The 20,885-nt window shown below is 37.6% G+C and overlaps 1 protein-coding gene across 4 annotated transcripts in view; it reads left to right on the top strand.

Moving 5' to 3' along the window:
- LOC150096152 (uncharacterized) overlaps positions 1 to 20,885 on the top strand; it is a 520,274-nt gene that overhangs the window by 338,718 nt on the left and 160,671 nt on the right. For all 4 annotated transcript variants that reach the window (XR_016549966.1, XM_090409454.1, XM_090409453.1 and 1 more), the window contains exon 15: positions 17,804 to 17,873. Coding sequence is in view for 3 of the 4 variants with exons in the window: in XM_090409454.1 (XP_090265580.1) it covers positions 17,804 to 17,873 (70 nt within the window). In the remaining variant the exon portion in view is untranslated. The remainder of the gene's footprint in view (positions 1 to 17,803; positions 17,874 to 20,885) is intronic.

Raw genomic sequence — 20,885 nt, 5'->3', positions numbered from 1 at the left:
ATAGAGTACCTCATGATAAGTTGACAGTCAAACTAGAGCAGATGGGGTTGGATATTAGATTAGTGCATTGGATTGGAGACTGGCTATCTGATAGGTATCAACAAGTTGTGTATGGGGGTGCAATATCCAGGAAAAGGAAAGTCACTAGTGGAGTGCCTCAGGGATCTGTTTTAGGGCCATTACTATTTGACTTGTATGTTAATGATATTGGCAAAGATTTGGATGGAGATATTCAGTTGTTTGCAGATGATGCAAAGTTGGGACGAACCATAAAGAGTAGTGAAGATGTTGTGGCCTTGCAAGAAGACTTGAATAAATTGAGTGATTGGGCAAGCAAATGGGGATGTGAGTTCAATGTTGCAAAATGTAAGGTTTTAAAATTTGGAAAACAAAGATGGGATGCAGAATTTATGCTTGGTGAGAATATATTGTTGGAAGTAGAGGAAATAAGAGATCTGGGAGTGATAGTGGATAAGGATCTAAAATTTAGGGGACACATCGCCAAAATTGTGAAGACAACACAAAGACTTCTGGGAATGATGCGGAGGACACTGACGTGTAGAAGTAGGGAGATTCTTGTTCCATTGTATAAGGCTTTGATTAGGCCACACATGGACTATTGTGCCCAGATTTGGTCACCTGGTTTTCAGAAGGATGAAGAGATGTTGGAAAGGGTCCAAAGGCGACTGACTAAGGTAGTTTCTGACCTCTGGAATGTCGAGTATGAGGAAAGATTGAAAAGATGTAATTTGCAGAGTCTAGTGGAGAGAAGGAAGAGGGGAGATATGATAGAGACCTACAAGTTGGTAAGGGGTTGTTATAGGATTAATGGTGGAGAAGTTCTACAGAGAATAGTGGGAGATCAGGGGAGAACCAGAGGTCATGCCTGGAAACTGTATAAAGAGGGTGTGAGTAGGGGGGTGAGAGGCAGGTTTTTTTCGTGCAGAGTTGTGAATGATTGGAATGCCTTGCCTGAGAGTGTGGTGTCTGCAAGGAGTTTGAATGTGTTTAAGACCCGGTATGATGAGATGTGTGTGAGATAAAAGGACCTCCTAGATGAGTCTTTGACTCCATGAGGTCTTGTTTAATAATAATAATAATAATAATAATAATAATAATAATACTAAAAAGGTTCCTCACCCCTGATTTAGAAGAACACAAATCATACATCTGCAATCACAACTATGGTAAATTTGGCCTTGCAAGCCATGTTTTAGATATAACCCACAGGATCTCCTGGAGAAAAACCACCATGCTCCACCATAGTAAATTCAAAAAAGAAAGACTGTTTTTAGAATCTTCAGCGGCATTCAGAAATCAACTGAATTTAAACAAATATGATTGCATAAAACTTCCCAAAATTTGGGAAACATTAATTATCAGGGATTCCACTTTACATCCTAGGCCATCTACAAACGTCCATATAGGGTGCACCACATAGATAGGACTTACCTATAGGAGTCACCCGCATATTATGTTTAGTATTGTGTCGTATTTGAGTGTGTGTTACAAAAGTTATTTGTAATCCCTGAAGATGTCTCAGTGACTGAGATGAAATATTGGAAGCATTAAAATTAGTTTTAATCCTTTCCTGGTGCTCTAAATATTCCATTAAACCTCAAACAAGATGTGCTCACAGCACTTAAGCCTCAACACATGGATACTAAAGAGATTGGTGAGAAGTTTGATACAGAATTGGATTGAAAACAGCAGTATTCTTGTGATTATCAGCATGGATTTGTTAAGGAGAGATCATGTTACTAACTGATTTATGTACTATAACAAAGTGACAAATACCTGGGACAGAGGTGATGCATATATAGTGGTGGTGTACTTGGATTTTGCAACAGCTTTTGATAGGCTCCCACACAACAAACTATTAAGTAAATTGAAACAGTTGGGATTGGATTCTGAGTTGGATCAGTGAATGGCTGTCAGATAGATATCAAAAAATTGTATATGGGGAGATGCAGTATCCCATAAGAGGAAGGTCACTAGTGGTATACTGCAGTGGTCAGTTTTGAGACTATCGTTTGTATGAGACTATTCAGTTTGTATGCTAATGATATTGGAATGTATTTAACTAGTGATATGCAGCTGTTTGCAGATGATGCAAAATTGGGGAGAGCAATGCAGAGTCAAGCAAATGTTATGGCCTTACAAAAGGACTTGAATAGATTGCATGAATGGGCAGGTAAGTGAAACTGTCAGTTGAATGCTGCAAAGTGTAAGGTTTTGAGATTTTGTAAGCAACGATGGGATGCAAAGAATACACTTGTTCGGGAAACTTTAAAGGAAGTAGAGGAGATGATAGATCTAGAGGTGATTGTGGACGAGGACCTGAAATTAAGGGGCCACATTGCACAAGTTGCGAAGACGTCACATCAAATAATACAATGATGCAGAGGGCCCTGACATGCAGAAATAGAGAGGTTATGATGCTACTGTATGAGGCCTTGATCAGGATTCATATGGATAATTTGCACAGATCTGGTTGCCGGGTTTTTACAGTGATGAGGATATGTTGAAAAGGGTCCAGAGGAGATTCACAAAAGTTGTCAGTGATCTTTAGAATGTGGAGTACAAGGACAGATTGAGAGAATGTAAATTGTAAAGCCTCATGAATAGGAGGAAGAGGGGGGGAATATGATTGAGACATATAAGCTAGTCAGGGGTTGTTATCAGGTTGACATGGAAGAGATTTTTCATAAAATGGGAGGGGGGGGGAGTAGAACAAGAGGTCATTGTTGGAAACTGTATAAAGAGGGTGTGAGGAGAAGATTCTTTGCATGGAGAGTGATTGGTGAGTGGAATACATTGCCTGAATGTGTTGTGAATGTAGACACATTAAATCATTTTAAGGTATGGTTGAATGAGCATTGTGTGCAATAGTGTGTACCTCCCATGATGAGTCTCTGAATCCATGGAGGTCGGATGTTAGATGATGAGTTTTTTTGACTCCATGGAGGTCTGTTGTTAATAATAATTATAATGTTGTTCTTATGTTCCTCTTTTGGGAAATTGAAGTTATTCTAACATAATGGTTAAGTCTATGCATATAGCAAGAAATCCAACCATGGTTATGGGAAAATGCATTGAAAATAGTTAATCAAAAGGCAGGTTTATCGAATGGCGTTTCATTAAACAACAATTTAACCAACAGCAGTTTATCAAAAAAAGTTAATTCATCAAATAAACCATTCACTTGATTTCACCAATTCATTGTAAGAGCACTCAATTAAAAAAAACAGTTCACCAATAATTTCAATGAATTTCTTTCATAATTCATCGAAAAAGTTGCTCTATTGCTAAATATTGTTTTGATATGTAGATAACAATGCAAATAACATAAAGAGATGATCAATGAGGCTTTTAATAATCATTTTGTTGAATATCAGGACATTATTCTATGTACATAATTTTCACTATGTACTCATTGTATGAAACATCAACTTTTTTTTAATGCACTCCACACATGACATTTCATTTTGTTTCATTTTTCCACAACATATGGTCTGATGGAAACTAAATTTGACAAATTATAATAGAGTGCTTGACAAAAAATTTCATAAATTCTCTCCAGCCAGAACTGAATTATTGATATTCATTCAAAAAAAATTTTTTTGCCAAATTTTTCTAATAAAAATGAACTGATTCTAGCCAGAATTTATCCACATGGACAGCTTCTTGTCATTTCACAAATCCTGAAGATTATTAAATTTCACAAGAGTTATTGCAATATATATTTTTTGACATGTTGTCCATTTGTAGCCCTGAAAATAGATTGAAAGGAATACTTTACCAAATTTTTATAAGAATTTCAAGTACCAAATCTGGTAACAACTTGCACAAAATGAAGACATTTTATGATATGTATCTAATAAATTATTATTATTATTTGCATTCTCTGTGGAATTATTCTGCAAATTGCCAGATTCATCACACCATGTTATAAAAACAATATATCCAGAAAAGGGATAAAAAAGTATAATCCAAATTCACTGAATTTCTTCCAAGTGCTCATATGTAAATCTAAAAGCATTATGTGCAATCATCTACCTCCATGACAGAGATGATTAGCTGCATTTTTTATTAATGGAGTGTCTCTCATCATGGATCTGATAATGTGAAATCATAAAATCAATTGTAATAAACAATAACAGAACAGTCAACTAACATTTCTGTAGAACATTCATTGGGGAGAAGCATTCATAATTTGTCCCTTGATCATGATGAAGTATTACTAGTGCAAATTGTTAGAACAAATAGCCATTAGTTCAAAACTATTAAATATTGCTGTTGCATATGAAGATAGAGGGAGTATACTCAGGAACAGGAGTGTAGTGGGGTTTTTCCCTCCTGGAAACTCAGATTTTTTCTCCCACAAAACAGACAAATGGGCCATAAAAATATATATATAATTACAGATATAATACACTGGCCTCATAGCTTTAGTTGCTTTAGCTATAGCTCCTGAGTATCCTCTAGGACAGATAGAAAATGTAGCTAACAAGGCATGGATTAAGCTATAGGGGTGCTTAAGGGTCAAAGCTATATAACTAAGATGAGACTTCCACATAGCCTTTAAAGGAATGCAGAGAACCGATCAGGGCTTCTGACCTAATGGCCAATCCTCACCTTCTCATGGTGCACCCTGTTAGGTATCTACCTGAATACTGAACGAATGAGGATGGGCTGACAATTTGGGATTTAGCAGACCAAATTGTATTTTTATTGGCTTAAACCAAAATAAAAAATGATGGTACAACATGACAGAATTTCATGCCGCCTGAGGCATCACCCGGTCGCCCAAAAAAGCGAAAAGCCAGCTACTGGAACAAATCCTAAAACTCAGCCCAACTCAGCATCACCAGAGTTCAAGATTGGTACTATCAACATAAGAAGCCTGAATGGCAAGGAAATGGAACTAGCTGAGGAATTGGATAAGTATCAGATAGACATAATAGGGGTGACTGAAACAAAAAAGACAAAAACTGGTGAGATCTTTCTGAGCAATAAATACAAAATGTTATATTCAGGCAATGACAATCAAGGAAAAGAAGGAGTAGCAACAGTATTCAACACAAAATACGAGGCTAATCTTCTTGAATGGCAGGCAGTCTCAAGTAGAGTGATGTGGGCAAATATCAGAATGGGGAACTGGCCAATGAGACTTATTTTGTCTATGGCCCCACAGAAAGTTCTACTAAGGTAGAAGTAAAAGAATTTTATGAGGCTTTAGAGAAAGCAACTGACACAATAAAAAAGGAAAAGTTGGTCCTTGTTGGGGATCTAAATAGCAGAGTAGGAAATGATTGTCAACGATACAAAAATACTTAGGGAAAATTTGGAGAAAAGAGCAAAGCTAATAATAATGGCAAATATCTGTTGGATTTCTGCTCAGGACATGGACTGGTTATTACTAAGACCATGTTCCAACATAAAAATGTGCACAAATTCACATGGAGAGAAGAGGCAAGGAATAAGAAAAGTCTCATTGGCTATGTTATTGTTGATAGTGATGTTTTCTCCCTGGTGCAGGACACCAGAGTGTACACAGGATTTGAAGTTGGAAGTGATCATCATTTAGTCTTGAGCAGGATAAAATTGAATTTCATATTGAAAAGAAGAACATGTAAGAAAGTTTTATTTAAAGTGAATAAAAGTTGAGCAGCTCTCAGATGAGAACTGTAGACTAGAATACACAAACATGATTGAAGAAAAAATGAAAGAGTTTGAGAACAGGAACCAAACCTTAGAGATTCAGTAGCAAGCCCTGAAGAAAACACTGATTGATTCAGCCAGAGAGAGAGGCATGTAGTGAGGTTGTGCGCAGTGGCGGCCTGTGAAGTTTAAAGTTGGGGTGCTGCCTATACAAAATAATTTTTAAAAAATTCTTTTTTTCCTAATCAGTAACCAATTTATTAATAAATAAATCTGTAGATTTATTTATTAATATATTGGTTACTAATTAGGATAAAAGGAATTTTTTTAATTATTTTGTATAGGCAGCACCCCCACTTTAAACTTCACAGGCTGCCCACTGGTTGTGTGCAAGGATAGAAAAATCAGAACTCCGTGGTAGACAGAGGAAGTTAAAGAGGCAGCAAAAGAAAAGAAGAAAGCATATCAAAAGTTCCTGGCAAATAAGTCAGCTTGTGCTCTTAGAGAATACAGAGACAAATATAAGAAAGCTAAACACTGTGTAAAACTAGCTAAACAAAACTCATGGGAGGACTTTGGTAAGAACATTATTATTATTATTATTATTACGTATCTCCATGGAGTCAGTAGACTCATCGTGGGAGACCCAAACTAGCAAAATAATATCTGTCATATCTCTTCTTGAATTCATTTACAGATGAAGAACTCACAACTAAGTCAGGCAATGAATTCCACTCATTCACCACCCTCCAGGCAAAAAACCTCATTCTCACACTCTTGTTAACCACACTCTTCTTTAATTTCCAGGGATGACCTCTTGTTCTTCCATCACTATCACACAGCTGAAACATTTCCCCTGCATCACTCCTATAAAAACCTTTCAGTAATTTAAATGTTTCTATCATATCCCTTCTTCTCCGCCTATCAACTAACCTCTGCAATCCACAAGCTCTCAATCTATCAATGTAGGGAGCATTTTTTTACATCACTAACTAACTTAGTCACTCTTCTCTGAATCCTCTCCATAGCCTCCTCATCTCCAAGGAATCCAGGTCACCAGACCTGAGCAGAGTAATCCAAATGTGGAAGTATCAGCGCTTTATAAAGGGGAATAATAACCTCTTTACCTCTGGATGTTAGTGTGTTCTTCAATAAATAAGTAATCCTATGTGCAATCTTGGACACCTTAGCAATGTGTCCTCTGAACTTCATCTCCCTATCCACTAACACCCCCCAAGTGCCTAGTCTCATCAATCTCTTGGAGTATCATTCCATCAATGTAGTACACAGCTGGTAATCTTTTAATCCCAAAATGCATAACTTTATACTTTTCCATATTGAACTGACAGTTATTTCCTTTTGTCCATTCTATCAACTTATTTAAATCATCCTGCAAACTTTCATCAGCTTGATTTTTTTATTGCGCTACCCAACTTTGCATCATCAGCAAACAACTGAGTATCTCCCTTTAAGCCATTTCCTATACCATTTATATACAAATTAAACAACAGTGGCCCAAGCACAGAGCCCTTAGGCACAGCACTGGTCACCTGCCTCATCCTGGACTCGGCTCCTCCATACACCACCTTCTGGTATCTCTCCCTAAGCCATTCTCCTATCTATATCACCAATATAGTATCCATTCCCATCTGCTCCAATTTGCATAACAGTGTACCATGGGGTATCCTGTCAAAGGCCTTAGCAAAATCCAGAAGTGCCACTGTGTAGCCAGTTCCTTTGTCCAACTCAGATGTCATTCTATTATAAAAAGTTAATAGATTGCTAAGGCAGGATCTACCTTTAACAAAACCATGTTGGCCTCTGTAGAGTATCATATCCTGATCCACCCATTCTTGAATTTTGTCTTTAACCAACTTTTCCAATGCCTTTACCACTACTCCTGAGATGGTGATTGGTCTGTAATTAACTACCGCAGTTTTAGAGCCACCTTATGCAAAGGAATCACTTTGCCTAACTTCCACTCCCTAGGGACCATACCAGAGTTCAAACTTAAATTAAATATCCAAGTAAAAGGGATTTGACAATTCCTTTTCACATTCACGCAACACCCGAGCTGATATTCCATCTAAACCTATAGCAGTGTTTGCATTTAAATTTTGCAATATATTAAATACCTCTGATTTCTTAACTTCATTTCTAACATTACAGGTACAGAGATATCCTCACTTGGGTTATAGACTTTTGAAAAGTGATCACTCAGTAATTTGACTATTACATCTGATTTTGTCACCTCAATACCATCAGCACCCACAAAAGTCATTCTTCTTTTTACTTGCCACATAGCAGAAGAACTCTTTGGGATTTTCCTTGATGTCATTGGCTAAGGTCTTCTCATAATCTGATTTAGCTTTTCTTACTATGCTGGTAACCTTCCTAGCTTGAGCCTTGTACTGCTCATGGGTGTATCGATCGCATTTCTCCTTGTACATTCTCCATAACATTTTCTTTTTTTTGTCTAATCCATCTAATGCCTACCTTGTTTGTCTTCCTGACCATGGGGACACAATCTGATATTGCTTTCCTCAGATATCCGCTGATTTTATCCCATACACTGCTAACCCCTTCTTAACAGAAAAATCCACAGATTGTGCAACCTCCTAAGTCAATACCACATGACGCTTTCAACAATTGGAGGTAACGAGGACACCTTACTTATGCTTATATCCTCTGAACCAATAACCAGGTCCAACACTCTCACACCACGTGTCTCTTCAGTTATGTTCTGTTTCAAGTAATTATCTCGTAGAAGATGTATAACTCCATTTCCTTTTTGCTATGTGATATTTCCTCCTTCCAATTGATATCACCATAATTAAAATCCCCTATAATAATCACTAAACCTGCACTCATTGCACTAATTTGCTGATGCATGAATTCAATATCTCTCCCTGGCCTATAGCAGCATCCAACTGTATATTTGGTTGTGTTGGTCACTATTTCACACCAGACCGCCTCAAATGAACTATCATTCATATGTCTATCATCTTGATATACTACTTTCTTTGGCTGCAACACATCAGCTATCATCAACAATACTCCTCCCCCTGTTTTATCTTCTCTATCCTCCCTGAAAATATTGTACCCATCACATTCAATTCCAATGACCACATCTGCTGACAGCCAAGTTTCACTAATGCCTACAACTTTTGGTGAGATTGCACTGACTAATGCCAAAAATTCTTCTCTCTTATTTCGAATGCTTCTTGCATTGGTATACAAAAATTGCAGATTCCCTCTAATTCTTGTACCGGCTTTAGAACGGATATACAAGTCACTAATTTCAGTAGTCCCATGCCGATTTTTATCCCACCTCTTCTGCAATTTATTCTGCGAATTTATTCTTCACAATATCTAACAATGTTCTTAAATCTTTTGCTACCCGATTTATACCACCACTCAGGTCATTTGTACCCACCATAACTATCATCTTGTCTGCATCATGCCCTCTCTTTATTTCTAAAGCCACTCTTTCTATTGTCCCACCAGCCAGGCACTGCTCAGGCATACTGCTCTCCATACCCTTAATCATAGAATTACCATATATCTTACCACTCTTAACTTCATTCAAGTACACACATGCGTCACTCATGGACTCATTTTCTACGCTATTCAGCATGACTCTCCCAGTTTCATTACTCAACGCTCTTTTACTTACCCCCCCCCCACTCTCACAACATCTCGTTTCTTCTAGACCTCTTGTGGTTTTATTTTGTTGACTCCCAATCACTCCCATACTTTGTATTACTTCATCATTCACCAAAGACTCACCCATATGTAATCCTGTTCTAGTTACTTCAGCTAAAGTAATCTCTATAGTCCTAATTTTTCTGTTTAACACATTAAACTCAGTTTTAACTTCCAGTATCTCCTTACTGAGCACTTCCAATTCCTCATGCAGAAGATTGTCATTTTTCATTTTCATGAATCCTGCCGAAGTTCTTCCGCTACGGTCCTGATGTCAACATAGAAAATAAATATCAAAAAGATGGCAGGATATTCTGGCGGTTGTTGAAGAAGCTCAGAAATGGAGGAACGAGTGCTGTAAAAGGAATTAGAGATGATAAAGGTGACATGAAAACAGGAGAAAAAGATATCCTTGAAGTATGGAGCAATTACTTTGAAAAATTGCTAAATGAAACAAGCAGTGATGACAGAACAGTTGTAAAAAACACTGACCAGGCATGCAATCAGGAATACATATCTATACTTGAAGTAGAAAAAGCCATCAAAAGCATGAAATGTGGAAAAACAGCAGGAGTAGATGATATTCGACCAGAAATGCTCAAGTATTGAGGTATAAAAGTCTTACAGTGGCTGCACTGCATAGTTCAGAAGACCTGGACAAAGCGACGAATTCCAGATGATTAGAGTAGATCTCTCATAGTACCCATATATAAAAAGGGAAATAAAACTGAATGTGAGAATTACAGAAGTATTTCTCTAATGAATGTTCTTGGTAAGATATATGCAAGTATTCTTGAGAAACGGTTGAGAAGGATTGTGGAAGAGAAGCTTGGTGAAGAACAAGCTGGATTCAGGCCAAATAGAGGCTGCCAGGATCAGATTTTCACTTTACAACAGATAATTGAGAATGATGGGAATATATCAAAGATCTGTATTTAAGTTTTGTAGATCTGGAAAAGGCATATGACAAGATGCCAAGAGAGAAGCTATTCGAAACGCTACAGTTATATAGTGTCGATGGGGCATTGTATCAAGCAATACTTAGCCTCTATTTGAGTTGTAAGTCAGCAGTTAGAATTGAAGGAAGTACAGGAAGGTGGTTTAATGTTAAATATGATGTCAGACAAGGATGTACATTATCCCCTCTGTTATTCATTATCTATATGGATCACATTATGAAGGAAAGCAGTATTAAACCTGATATCAAAATTGGAGATGTTAATCTCAGCTCTTTGCTTTATGCGGATGATGTCATACTTCTAAATAAATCTGCTACAAGTTTTCAAGATTCCCTTACTAAAGTGAATAACTGTTGTAATAGATATGGTTATGAGGCTCAGCACTAAAAAGACAAAGAAAATATCAACTGCATTGTGAATGGAGAACATATAGAAAAAGTAAAACATTTCGGCTACTTAGGCACAGTTTTTAGTGAAGATGGTAAATTAAATATGGAAATAGACAACAGAATCAATAAAGCTGGTATGGTAGGAAGTCAACTGAATAAATTTATATGGAATAAGAGAGAAATTAGCCTAAACACTAAATTAGCTGTATACAAGACAGTATTCAAGCAAATTTTAACTTATGGATCTGAGATCTGTGTCAGGGGATGTGAACAGATGGCATCATTGGCAATATCATATTAAAAATGATGATATTAGGAAAGAACTTGACATTGTCAGCATCCAGAAATACGTTAGCAGAGCTAATCTCAGATGGTATGGTCACTTAAACAGAATGGGAGAGGAAGGATTAGCAAAAAAGTGTTCTCTGCTAGGTTAGCAGGAAATAGACCCAGAGGAAGACAAAGATATAGGTGGATCGATACAGTAAAAGGTGCCTTAGAAGATAGAAATATAAGATCTTGACAGGTAACAGACTGATTTGGAGGAAAATTGTAGATAAGAAGTTAGTAATGATGTAATTTTTCATGTAGTACTATCATATCCTGTAGACCCTTGAGGGTATATATCAGGAATTTGATGATGATATATACATTTAAGTATAACAATGTATTTTTGTGTCTTGGGGATGCCATCTATGTAGTATGCTAAGGTTCTCTCAGATTATAATAATAAAATATATAGAAATTCAGAGTTTAAAAATAGAAAAACTTGAAAAAAAAATTATCATTTATAAAGATTTTTGAATCATGTTCCACTTATTTATTCCTGTTTTTGCTATACCTCAAGTACAGGAGTACCATACCTTATTTTCCAAATGTTCTCTACGGTGGCCCAAAATGCTAAAAGCCTTAAATCGAGACGGTGTTCTCTGGCTGACTCGAGTGTGTCAGGCACTGCTTGGATATCTGGGCGAGCACCAAAGCAATGGCAGACAGGCATAATAATACCAGTCTTTAAGAAGGGAGACTAGAAGGATTGCAGTAACTATCGTGGCATCTCTCTGCTCAGCTTGCCTGGGAAAGTGTATGCTAAGTGCTTGGAAAGACAGTGCAGGAGCATAGTTGAGTCAAAGTTCCAGGAAGAACAATGTATCTTTCATCCTGGTAGAAGCACAACTGACCAAATCTTCACTTTAAGGCAAGTCTTTGAGAAATCTTGGGAATATGCCACGAATGTCTACACATGTTTTGTGGACTTGGAGAAGGCATATGATCGGGTTCCTCAGGATGAGCTTTGGCAAGTAGTACAGAAGTATGGAGTGGAGGGCCAACTATTAGCTGCCATCAAGTCCCTGTATGAATGCCCAGAGTTTTGTGTCAGGGTAAACAGCACAAAGTCTGAACCGTACACAGTCTCTGTTGGTCTCCCCGAAGGGTGTGTGTGTGTGTGTTCTGTCACCCCTCCTTTTCATAATATTTATGAACTGGATTGATAGGCACAGCCGAGGCAGTGAGTGTGTCAGAATTGGAAGATGTAGCATTGGACGTCTGCTTTTTGCAATGACCTAGTTCTGCTTGGCTCTGTCACAGATGCCTTCCAGTCCAGCAGATCCTGACTAGGTTTGTAGCTTTTTTGCAGAAGCTGGGATGAAGATCAGTGTGGCCAACGGAATCATTTATGATCTCAAGACAACCATCCCAGTGCACTCTACATGTGAGTGGAGTCCCACTGAGCCAGGGGAGAAGTTTAAATACCTTAGATCCATACTCACGAGTGATGGAAAGTGGGACATAGAGCTAGATACTTGAATTGTCTCAGCAAGCACAACACTGCAGGAGCTTGACCGTTTGGTAGTATTGAAGCGGGAGTTAAGCCAGAAGGCAAAGTTGGCTGTCTTCAATACAGTCTATGTCCCCATCCTCACCTATGGTCATGAGAGCTGAGTAATGACTGAAAGAATGCAGAGACACAAATCCGGCTGAAATGAGGTTCCTTCAAGGGGTTGTGGGGCTGACAATACTCGATAGAGTCAGAAGCTCTGCAATTCAGAAAATCCTCAATACTCAACCGCTGCTTCTCCGTGTTGAGAGATCACAGTTACGATGGTACGGGCACCTGGTCATAATGCCACAAGAGAGGCTCCCCCCATCAAGCCCTCTTTGCCAAGCCAGAGAGTGTGAAGCCAACCGGAAGGCCACGGACTCGCTGGATAGATTATATCCAAAACCTTGGGTAGACACGTCTGGGAGTCCCACCAGAACACCTGAGCTTGGTGGTGGAGGATCGTGACCATTGGAAGTCCCTATTGCAGTTGCTGCCCTCACAGCCCAATTAGGAAAGGTGGGCCTTGAAAATGGATGGAGAAATTCAGAGTTTAAAAAGAGAAAAACTTGAAAAAAAAATTATCGTTTCTAAAGATTTTGAATCATGTTCTACTTATTTACTCCTGTTTCTGCTATACCTCAGGTACAAGAGTACCATACCTTATTTTCCAGATGTTCTCAAGGGCAAGTGATAATTGCAGTTGATAAAACAAGGATTGAGATAAAAGTACATGCATGGGTGTATTTCATTACATAGATTAAACAGTCAAGGAAGGTGATAGTTTGTTTAAAAAAAGGTACTCTCAGGAAAAAAAAATAGGAATTCAGAGTAAAGAAATACAAAAACTTGAAAAAATGATAACTTATAAAAATTGTTGAATCGTGTTCATCTGTTGTTATATTCAGATGAACAGAGCTTGGAAGTTCATTTGAACTTTTCAAGGCTTTAAGGGCATGCTGCAGTTTGTGCAATTTATTAGTTGAATGTTTCCATAGGCCAGAGTATGTGGAGTGTGAATACAAAGAAATATTTTGGAAGTTTTTTTTTCCACTTGGTTAAACCATAATAAATTTACTTTAATCGTTTATCCAAGTGTAAGCAAACAAAGTTTGTGACTGAATGTATCTTCAGGACTGAGGCAACTCGTGGTAAAGGTTAACCAAGCTCTCATCACTCCTTGGCTCAGGATACCGAGAGGTCTTGTCAGTGGGAGCCAGACCCTGAGGTGGTGATACCAAGGTTGAATTCAGACCTGAAAATACTTTGGGTGCAAATTTGACTTACTTGATTGTTTGCTTACTTGGGAAAAAAAAGGATTAAAACCAAGTTTATAAAATTGCTTGGTATCTTTAATGTATAGTATACACTCAAGGTAAAAAACTTTCTACAAAAATCAAAACTTATCCAGAAAATTGCTTCTGTAATGCAAAGAACCTTGACGAGTACAGATAGCTCCACTTTATAAGGCACCAATCAGGCTATATTTAGATTTCTACACATATCTGTTTACTTGGTTACATGGACAATAAGGAAACATTAAAGACAGAGAGTACAGAGGCAAATAACGAAGGCTGTCAGCTCTCTGGAATGTTTAGTATAAGGACAGATTAAGGGAATATGTTTTTCAGAGCTTGGTAAATAGGAGGAGGATTATTATTATTATTATTGGTCTCCATGGAATCACATATAATTTTTGTTACCCATCTCTGCATTCTCTCTCTCTCTCTCCAAGGTTACTTCATCCTCTTCAAATCCCAGGTGACCTCAGCACAGAAATCCAGATTTCATCTGATCAAAACTTTATACAGTGTTCATTGTCCTCCTCAATATTGCAGCAAGTCTCTGGGATGTCTTCACATCCTTTGCAATATGTCCTCTGAACTTCAAATTTCCACCTACAGACACCTCAAGATCCATTGTTTCCTCCACTTCTTCCAGCATAACTCCATTTTCCCCATCATTCCAGTTTATTCAAATCCTTTTGAAGTGCCAAAACATCAGCACTATTACTAATAGACATCCCCCCCAAAAAAAAACTTCATCTGCAAACAACTGAATATCTTGCTATAGTACTGTGACTTATCATTGACATAAAGATTGAACAGTAATAGTCCCAGTACTGAACACTGTGGAATTCCTCAAGTAACCTTCCTACTCCCAGATACTGCTCCCTCATATACAATTCTCTGATATCCTTCAAAAAGCCAGTTACCAATCCAATCCACTAGCATATTGCAAATTAAAACCCAACATTTTATGTGGCACCCTGTCTTTGATAAATCCAAAAAAAATGACAATGTATGCCTTACCCTCATCCACTGCTCTCTTGTTACTCAGTCGTAAAAGGTAACCAGTTTGATATATATCTATGGTTTGATACCTAAATTCTACCACTATCCTATCTTACCCTCCTACTTCCCAGGAACCTCTTCCATTAAACAGCCAAGTTAATGGCACTATCGACTCCACAACAGTTCTCTTAAAAGACGTGGTTAAATTTCATTTTGTCCCCCTGTCTTACTGACATTTAGTGGACTCAATATTTGGAATACATCTTCTTCATTCACTTCTAACACATCACAATTCATTATCCTTCTAGAAATAAAGCCTACTGTACCAGAATGGAACACTTTAATAAAGTGATCATTAAATACCTGAGTTCCATTTCCATCCAGCAAGGTAATCCATCCACCATAATTTTTCATCCTACTCATCACATGGAATTAAAAAACTTCTTGGGATTCTCCTTAGATTGCAGTGCCAGTCTCTTATATTTTAAATTTTCTCTAATTACAATACTAGTCGCTCTCCTATCCTGACCTTTATATTCCTCATGCAACTGTTCTCCACCTCTCTCTTTATGTCTTCCAGAATCTCTTTTTCATCTGCAATTCCTCTTTTATTTCTCTTGCCATCCATTTGACTCCAAATTGCTTTATCTTCTTCATTTGAGGTATACAATCTGCCATTGCTGTGAACAATTTTTTACTTAAATATCTGTCGCTTACTACTGACTCTTCTTACACATTCTTTCATCCATTATACTCCTGCAAGCTGGTTTCTAAGCCACCTGCTTTATAATTCTACATAAATTCCTTCTTCCTTGATACCTCCACATGCCTGTTTATCCTCCAAGTCAGGACTACATGATCACTCTGACCAAATATGACATCTCAGTCACAATCAGATCCTCTGATGCTATACCCAAATCCATAACTCTTGATTCTCGTGTTCCCTCTGCATTCTGCCTAAGACAGTTGCCTCTCAAGATCCAAAAATTCAGTTCCCTTATTACTGCATGCCGTCTCCTCTATCCAGTTTATATTGCTATAGTCGAAGTCACCATAATGATCACTGAATTTACACTTGCCAAACTAATTTGCCTAAACATTTCCTCCTCATCACCATCTATATTCCCCATTCTATATCAACGTCCCACTAAATATCTTGTCTTATAAACATTTATCTCACACTATATACTTTCAAAGCCATTAGTGTTATTTCACTGTGATTCTCCACCCTGAGAGGGCACAATTCATCTCTTATCACAAGTAACACTCCACCACCACATTCACTTTCCCTGTTCTGCCAAAATATACTATACGCTTTGATTTCTATCCCTGTTGGAACATCCTCCTCACTTAACCAAGTTTTGCTGATAGAAACAATCTTTGGAGAGAATGGGTCAATCAGTGCCACAAACTCATTCCCTTTATTCCTAATACTCCTGGCATTTGTATACAGAAAAAAAAAAAAAAAATGCATCACATGTATTCTTATAGCCGTTACTACTCCCCCTGATACTTCACCTGGCTCTGTAATATAGTGTACACATTTTCATTCCTGAAGCCATTATTCCCACAAGGCCATCCCTGCTACATCACACCCATGCAATTCTAGTTTTCCTGCCCTGACACATTCACTTACCCTGAAAACAACAATCTCTCAAAATGCCTGTGCCCTTCTACATTCAAATGTAATCCATCTCTTGCATACAGCTCTTGTCTATCCTCAAATGTACTCCATGCATCCATCATATCATTTGTTACCACTGCTTTTCTCTTCCACCCTGCATTATCGTACCAACATGCTCACTCTTTTCTCAGACACATTCTGCTGCACTATCCCAAACATCAACCTCAAATCTTGTGCTACATGGTTCACAGTACTTCTCAGGTCATTTCATACCAACCATTACTTTCATCTTTTCTACATGTTTTACCCCTCTTCACTCCCATTGTCACACTGTCCATTCCACTAGGCAAATACTCTTCTGGCACTCTACTCTTCACACCCTGAATCATCAAATCTCCATATATGATGCTCAAAACAGATTCATTCATCCTTCTCTCACTGTCATTCCTGACTCTTACTGCTTCCAATTTCCTCCCCGCCACACACACACACACACTTTCCTTCCCTCTCATCTCTCTCTCTCTCTCTATCCCTTGCTTCCACACTTGCTCAATGTTTTGCAATTTCCCTTCTTCCTCTGTCTCTTCCATTCTCTAGCCTTCCTCTCTCCCTTGCTCTTGGAAGTCCTTCTCTTACACCTACTCTCACTTCTTTATATCTTCATTCACCCTTCTCAACTCAATCTTCTCATTCCTTCCATCTCCTTCCTCAGCAGTTCTATTTCTCTCTCCACACATCCTGCTTTTAATGACATTTACACATACACACAGTCATGGCCATCAGCCATACTGTCTCCCTCTGTCATACTGCTTGCTGCACATACACATCCCTGTCTTGCACCTGCCACATTTTTAAACAATGGGATGCATACATGCTGCATGATAGAAGAAGAAGATAGACTGAGGGCATGCGAACTGCAGAGTTTGGTGGATAGAAGATGAATGGGTGAAATATTGAGATATTTAAACTGTTAAGAGGTATTTACAGAATTGATGCTGGGGAGATTTTTTATTCATATAGTTAAAAAAGGTGATAGAATAAGAACAAGATACCACTCTCTCTAAGTTGTGAAAGGAGGTAGTAATAGAGTCAGAGATCATACTTAAGCAAACCATAAAAAGACATGTAGAGTGAAAGACTAATTATTTTAATCATAAAACTACAATTTCTTCAAATGTCTTGCTTAACATCATCAGTACTAAAGCACTATCTCCCCCCCATAAATGAATTACTTGTCACCAAGTACTTAATCAAATTTAGATTAAATCTCAGTTTAATAAAGTTAAAGAATTTTAAACTTGCAATAATCTCAATATATGTATAAGATTGTTTTTGTTTTATTTTAGGAAGCATATACACGGGTATTGATAGGTGCAATAGAGCTTGTGACAGCTGTGTTCTCAGAAGATGTCGAAGGTAATGTACATGTTATCTTTTCTAAATAATTACACGTTATGTCCACTGACTTCATTAATTTTCAGTTTGAAGAGTAAACACATTGTTGATTAGTAGAAAGTTCTCTTGCTTAGTTATAAAGTCTATTTTTCTGTTCTATTCCCTCATTCATACGGCTGGTGGGGGTAGCTATATGCTACCACCATACTAGGGAAATGATTATGAGCAAGGTGGTTTCCCGTTGCCTTCCTTGCCATACTATATCCTATGACTGTAGCCCGTGTGTTCATGGGACCGGTTTGCCTGCTTGTGGAATGAAAAACCCCAGATAAACTGGTGGAAAAAACCCTGCTGTCCACGCCCAAGACCGGCTAACTTGCCTATGGCTGAAGAAGATCCTTAAGTTCCTTGTGTTGTCAACAGGAATCGAACCTAAGACACTCCTTCCTCAGGCATATGGTTGCGAAGCGCATAACCACTAAGCTAACCATTCGGACGGTTATAAAGTAGATTGTGGAAAAACAACTTATGTAGGGATAAATTATAATTTATTAACAGCAGAATATTCTGCCATGTTTTGTGGCTGTTCTCAGTGCACATATGAAAACAGATGAAACAAATTAGAATAACAATTGAAAATTATGGTGTTCTTACATGATATTAATTGAAGGAGGAGAACACCATCTATAAAAAACTCGGATGCAACCTTTTTATGATTACATTCATGGTGACGCTTTACTGGCTTTAAAGTGGATGATGATTATATGACAGATAAGACACAGAGCCCTTTCACCCTTAACAGTAAAAGCAAAATCATCTTCCCGTTGTTGGTTAAATGCTCTCATTTCTTGTTCATATTTCCGTTTTATACTCTTCTGTTGCTCAGTCATTTTAAACAAGTGTTTTATAACTTTCACTAAAATCAATCTTAATTATTTATTAATCAGAAAAGTACTTCTTATCTACACTAAAATTTACTAGTTATGTTCCGCTACCACCACAAGCGCATAACTTGTGTGTACTGCATGAAGAGTGATGCAGAGTCCAGGCAACGGAGGCGGTGGGTAATGCAGCAATCACAGTAATCACTTTTGGAACTAATTTTGGCAGGAGCAACACAGCCATAAAATGTCGAAACACTTTTTCACCAATCAAATATGATAATAAAAACCACATTAACAACCCTTTTGGCCGGTACCATTTAAAAGCTAAATATGTAAAGTTTCAAAATATATGTTTTTTACTTATCTTTGAAGCATTTACGAAATAAAATATTCTAGTATTGGTACACACTACACTATAGTAGTATAGTGTGTATTGGTACACACTATACTACTATAGATTATTAATATAAAAGTTTAGAAAAAATGGCAATGAAAACCAATATTGTCTCCGGAGTCGCACAGAGTAGCTTTGCGAGCCGCAGTTTGCCCACCCCTGGTATAGATATTTCGTACTGAAAATAACAGTATGTCATCAGTATGTAGAAATCAAAGCAATCAAAGGAACTGGATTATAAAGTATACATACAGCAGTCAGTGGTTTACCAATTAAAAACTGTTTGCCATGTGCTAGAAATTAGTATTAATAAATAATATTATTAAAAATATTATTAAACAACTATTTTTGATGGTTACATGAGATAAGAATTTCCCAAACTTTTGGGGGGGAGAGAGAGAGAGAGAGAGACAATCGTTCTGATTCAGATTTGGCCAACATAAAAGGGCTTTCTTTGAAAAGGCGTTCATATTTAAACTGGATCTATATAGAAGATGAGCTTTATCCCACTAGATATTGTGTTTAGTGTCAGTACTATGTTGTACCAGACTTTTGAGGTTTCATGTATTCGATATAATATTGATGTTCTTTAATTCTTTTATCTACAGAATGGCCTGTTTGTCCAAAGTATGTTAGATTACATTCCCACGGTATCTGGTAAACCCCAGCTAATGATAGAGGTGCCAGTTTGTCTTTTGTTGATTGGAAAATATGTGGGAATGAGATGATACCTCTTCAAATTTCTACCAATTGGTTCTGAGATGCCAGAAATATATGGGATTGGAACCCTGCAGTCTGTTGAAGAATCCATCATCCATTTGTTTTAATTTGCATAACAGAGTTCCATGTGGTATCCTTCAAATGCCTTTACAAAATCATCTGGCAGAATCATTGTGTCATTTCCTTTATCCAACTCAGCTGTTCAGCTGTTACTCTATTATAAGAAGTTAGTAAATTACTAAGGCTTGACTGACCCTTCACAAAGCCATGCTGTCCTTCATATATTATCATATTCTTATCCATCCATTCTTGAATTTTCTTTGTGACCAATTTTTCTAGTATTTTACCACTACTCCTGAGATACTGATTGGTCTATAATTTGCTACTGTAGTCTTAGAACTTCCCTTATGCAAGGGAATTATTTTCCTCTCTTTCCACTCCCTTGCAACTCTACCATAGCTGAAACTTAAATTAAAGAGCCTAGTCAGAGACATTGCCACAGTGCAATGCACACTATGAGATTCTGCAATATCCTAAGAACCTCCAATTCACCCATCTCTGTTCCACACATCAGTCCCCATCATATATTGAGAGTTGAGAGTTTATTTGTTATAGTCATATATGTTATAGCAGTATCCTCACTTGAATGATATATCCTCAGTAACTTTACTATTTTATCTGCTTCTGTCACCTTGTTACCATCAACACTCATTAAGGTTAATCTTCCATAGTCATTCTTCCTCTTACTTGCCATGTAAGGAAAGAACGCGTTGGGATTTCCTTTGGCCTGCTCGACTAGATTCTTCTCGTAATCTGATTTTGACTTCTTTGCAATGCTGGTCACCTTTCTTGCTTGTGCCTTATACTGTTCATGAGTTAGCTGGTCACCTTTCTCCTTATATACCCTCCACATTTTCTTCTTCTGCAGTTCATGCTTAATGATATTATTCATCCATCTAACTCCTACCTGATTAATTCTCCTTACCTTAGGTATACAGTTTAATATTGCTTCCTCTAGATGACCCTTAATTATCT

The sequence above is a fragment of the Typopeltis vanoorti genome, chromosome 19, assembly GCF_054136105.1.
Source record: "Typopeltis vanoorti isolate ZY-2024b chromosome 19, IOZ_Tvanoo_1.0, whole genome shotgun sequence".
NCBI classification, from domain to species: domain Eukaryota; kingdom Metazoa; phylum Arthropoda; class Arachnida; order Uropygi; family Thelyphonidae; genus Typopeltis; species Typopeltis vanoorti.
This window is presented reverse-complemented; position numbering and strand designations above follow the sequence as displayed.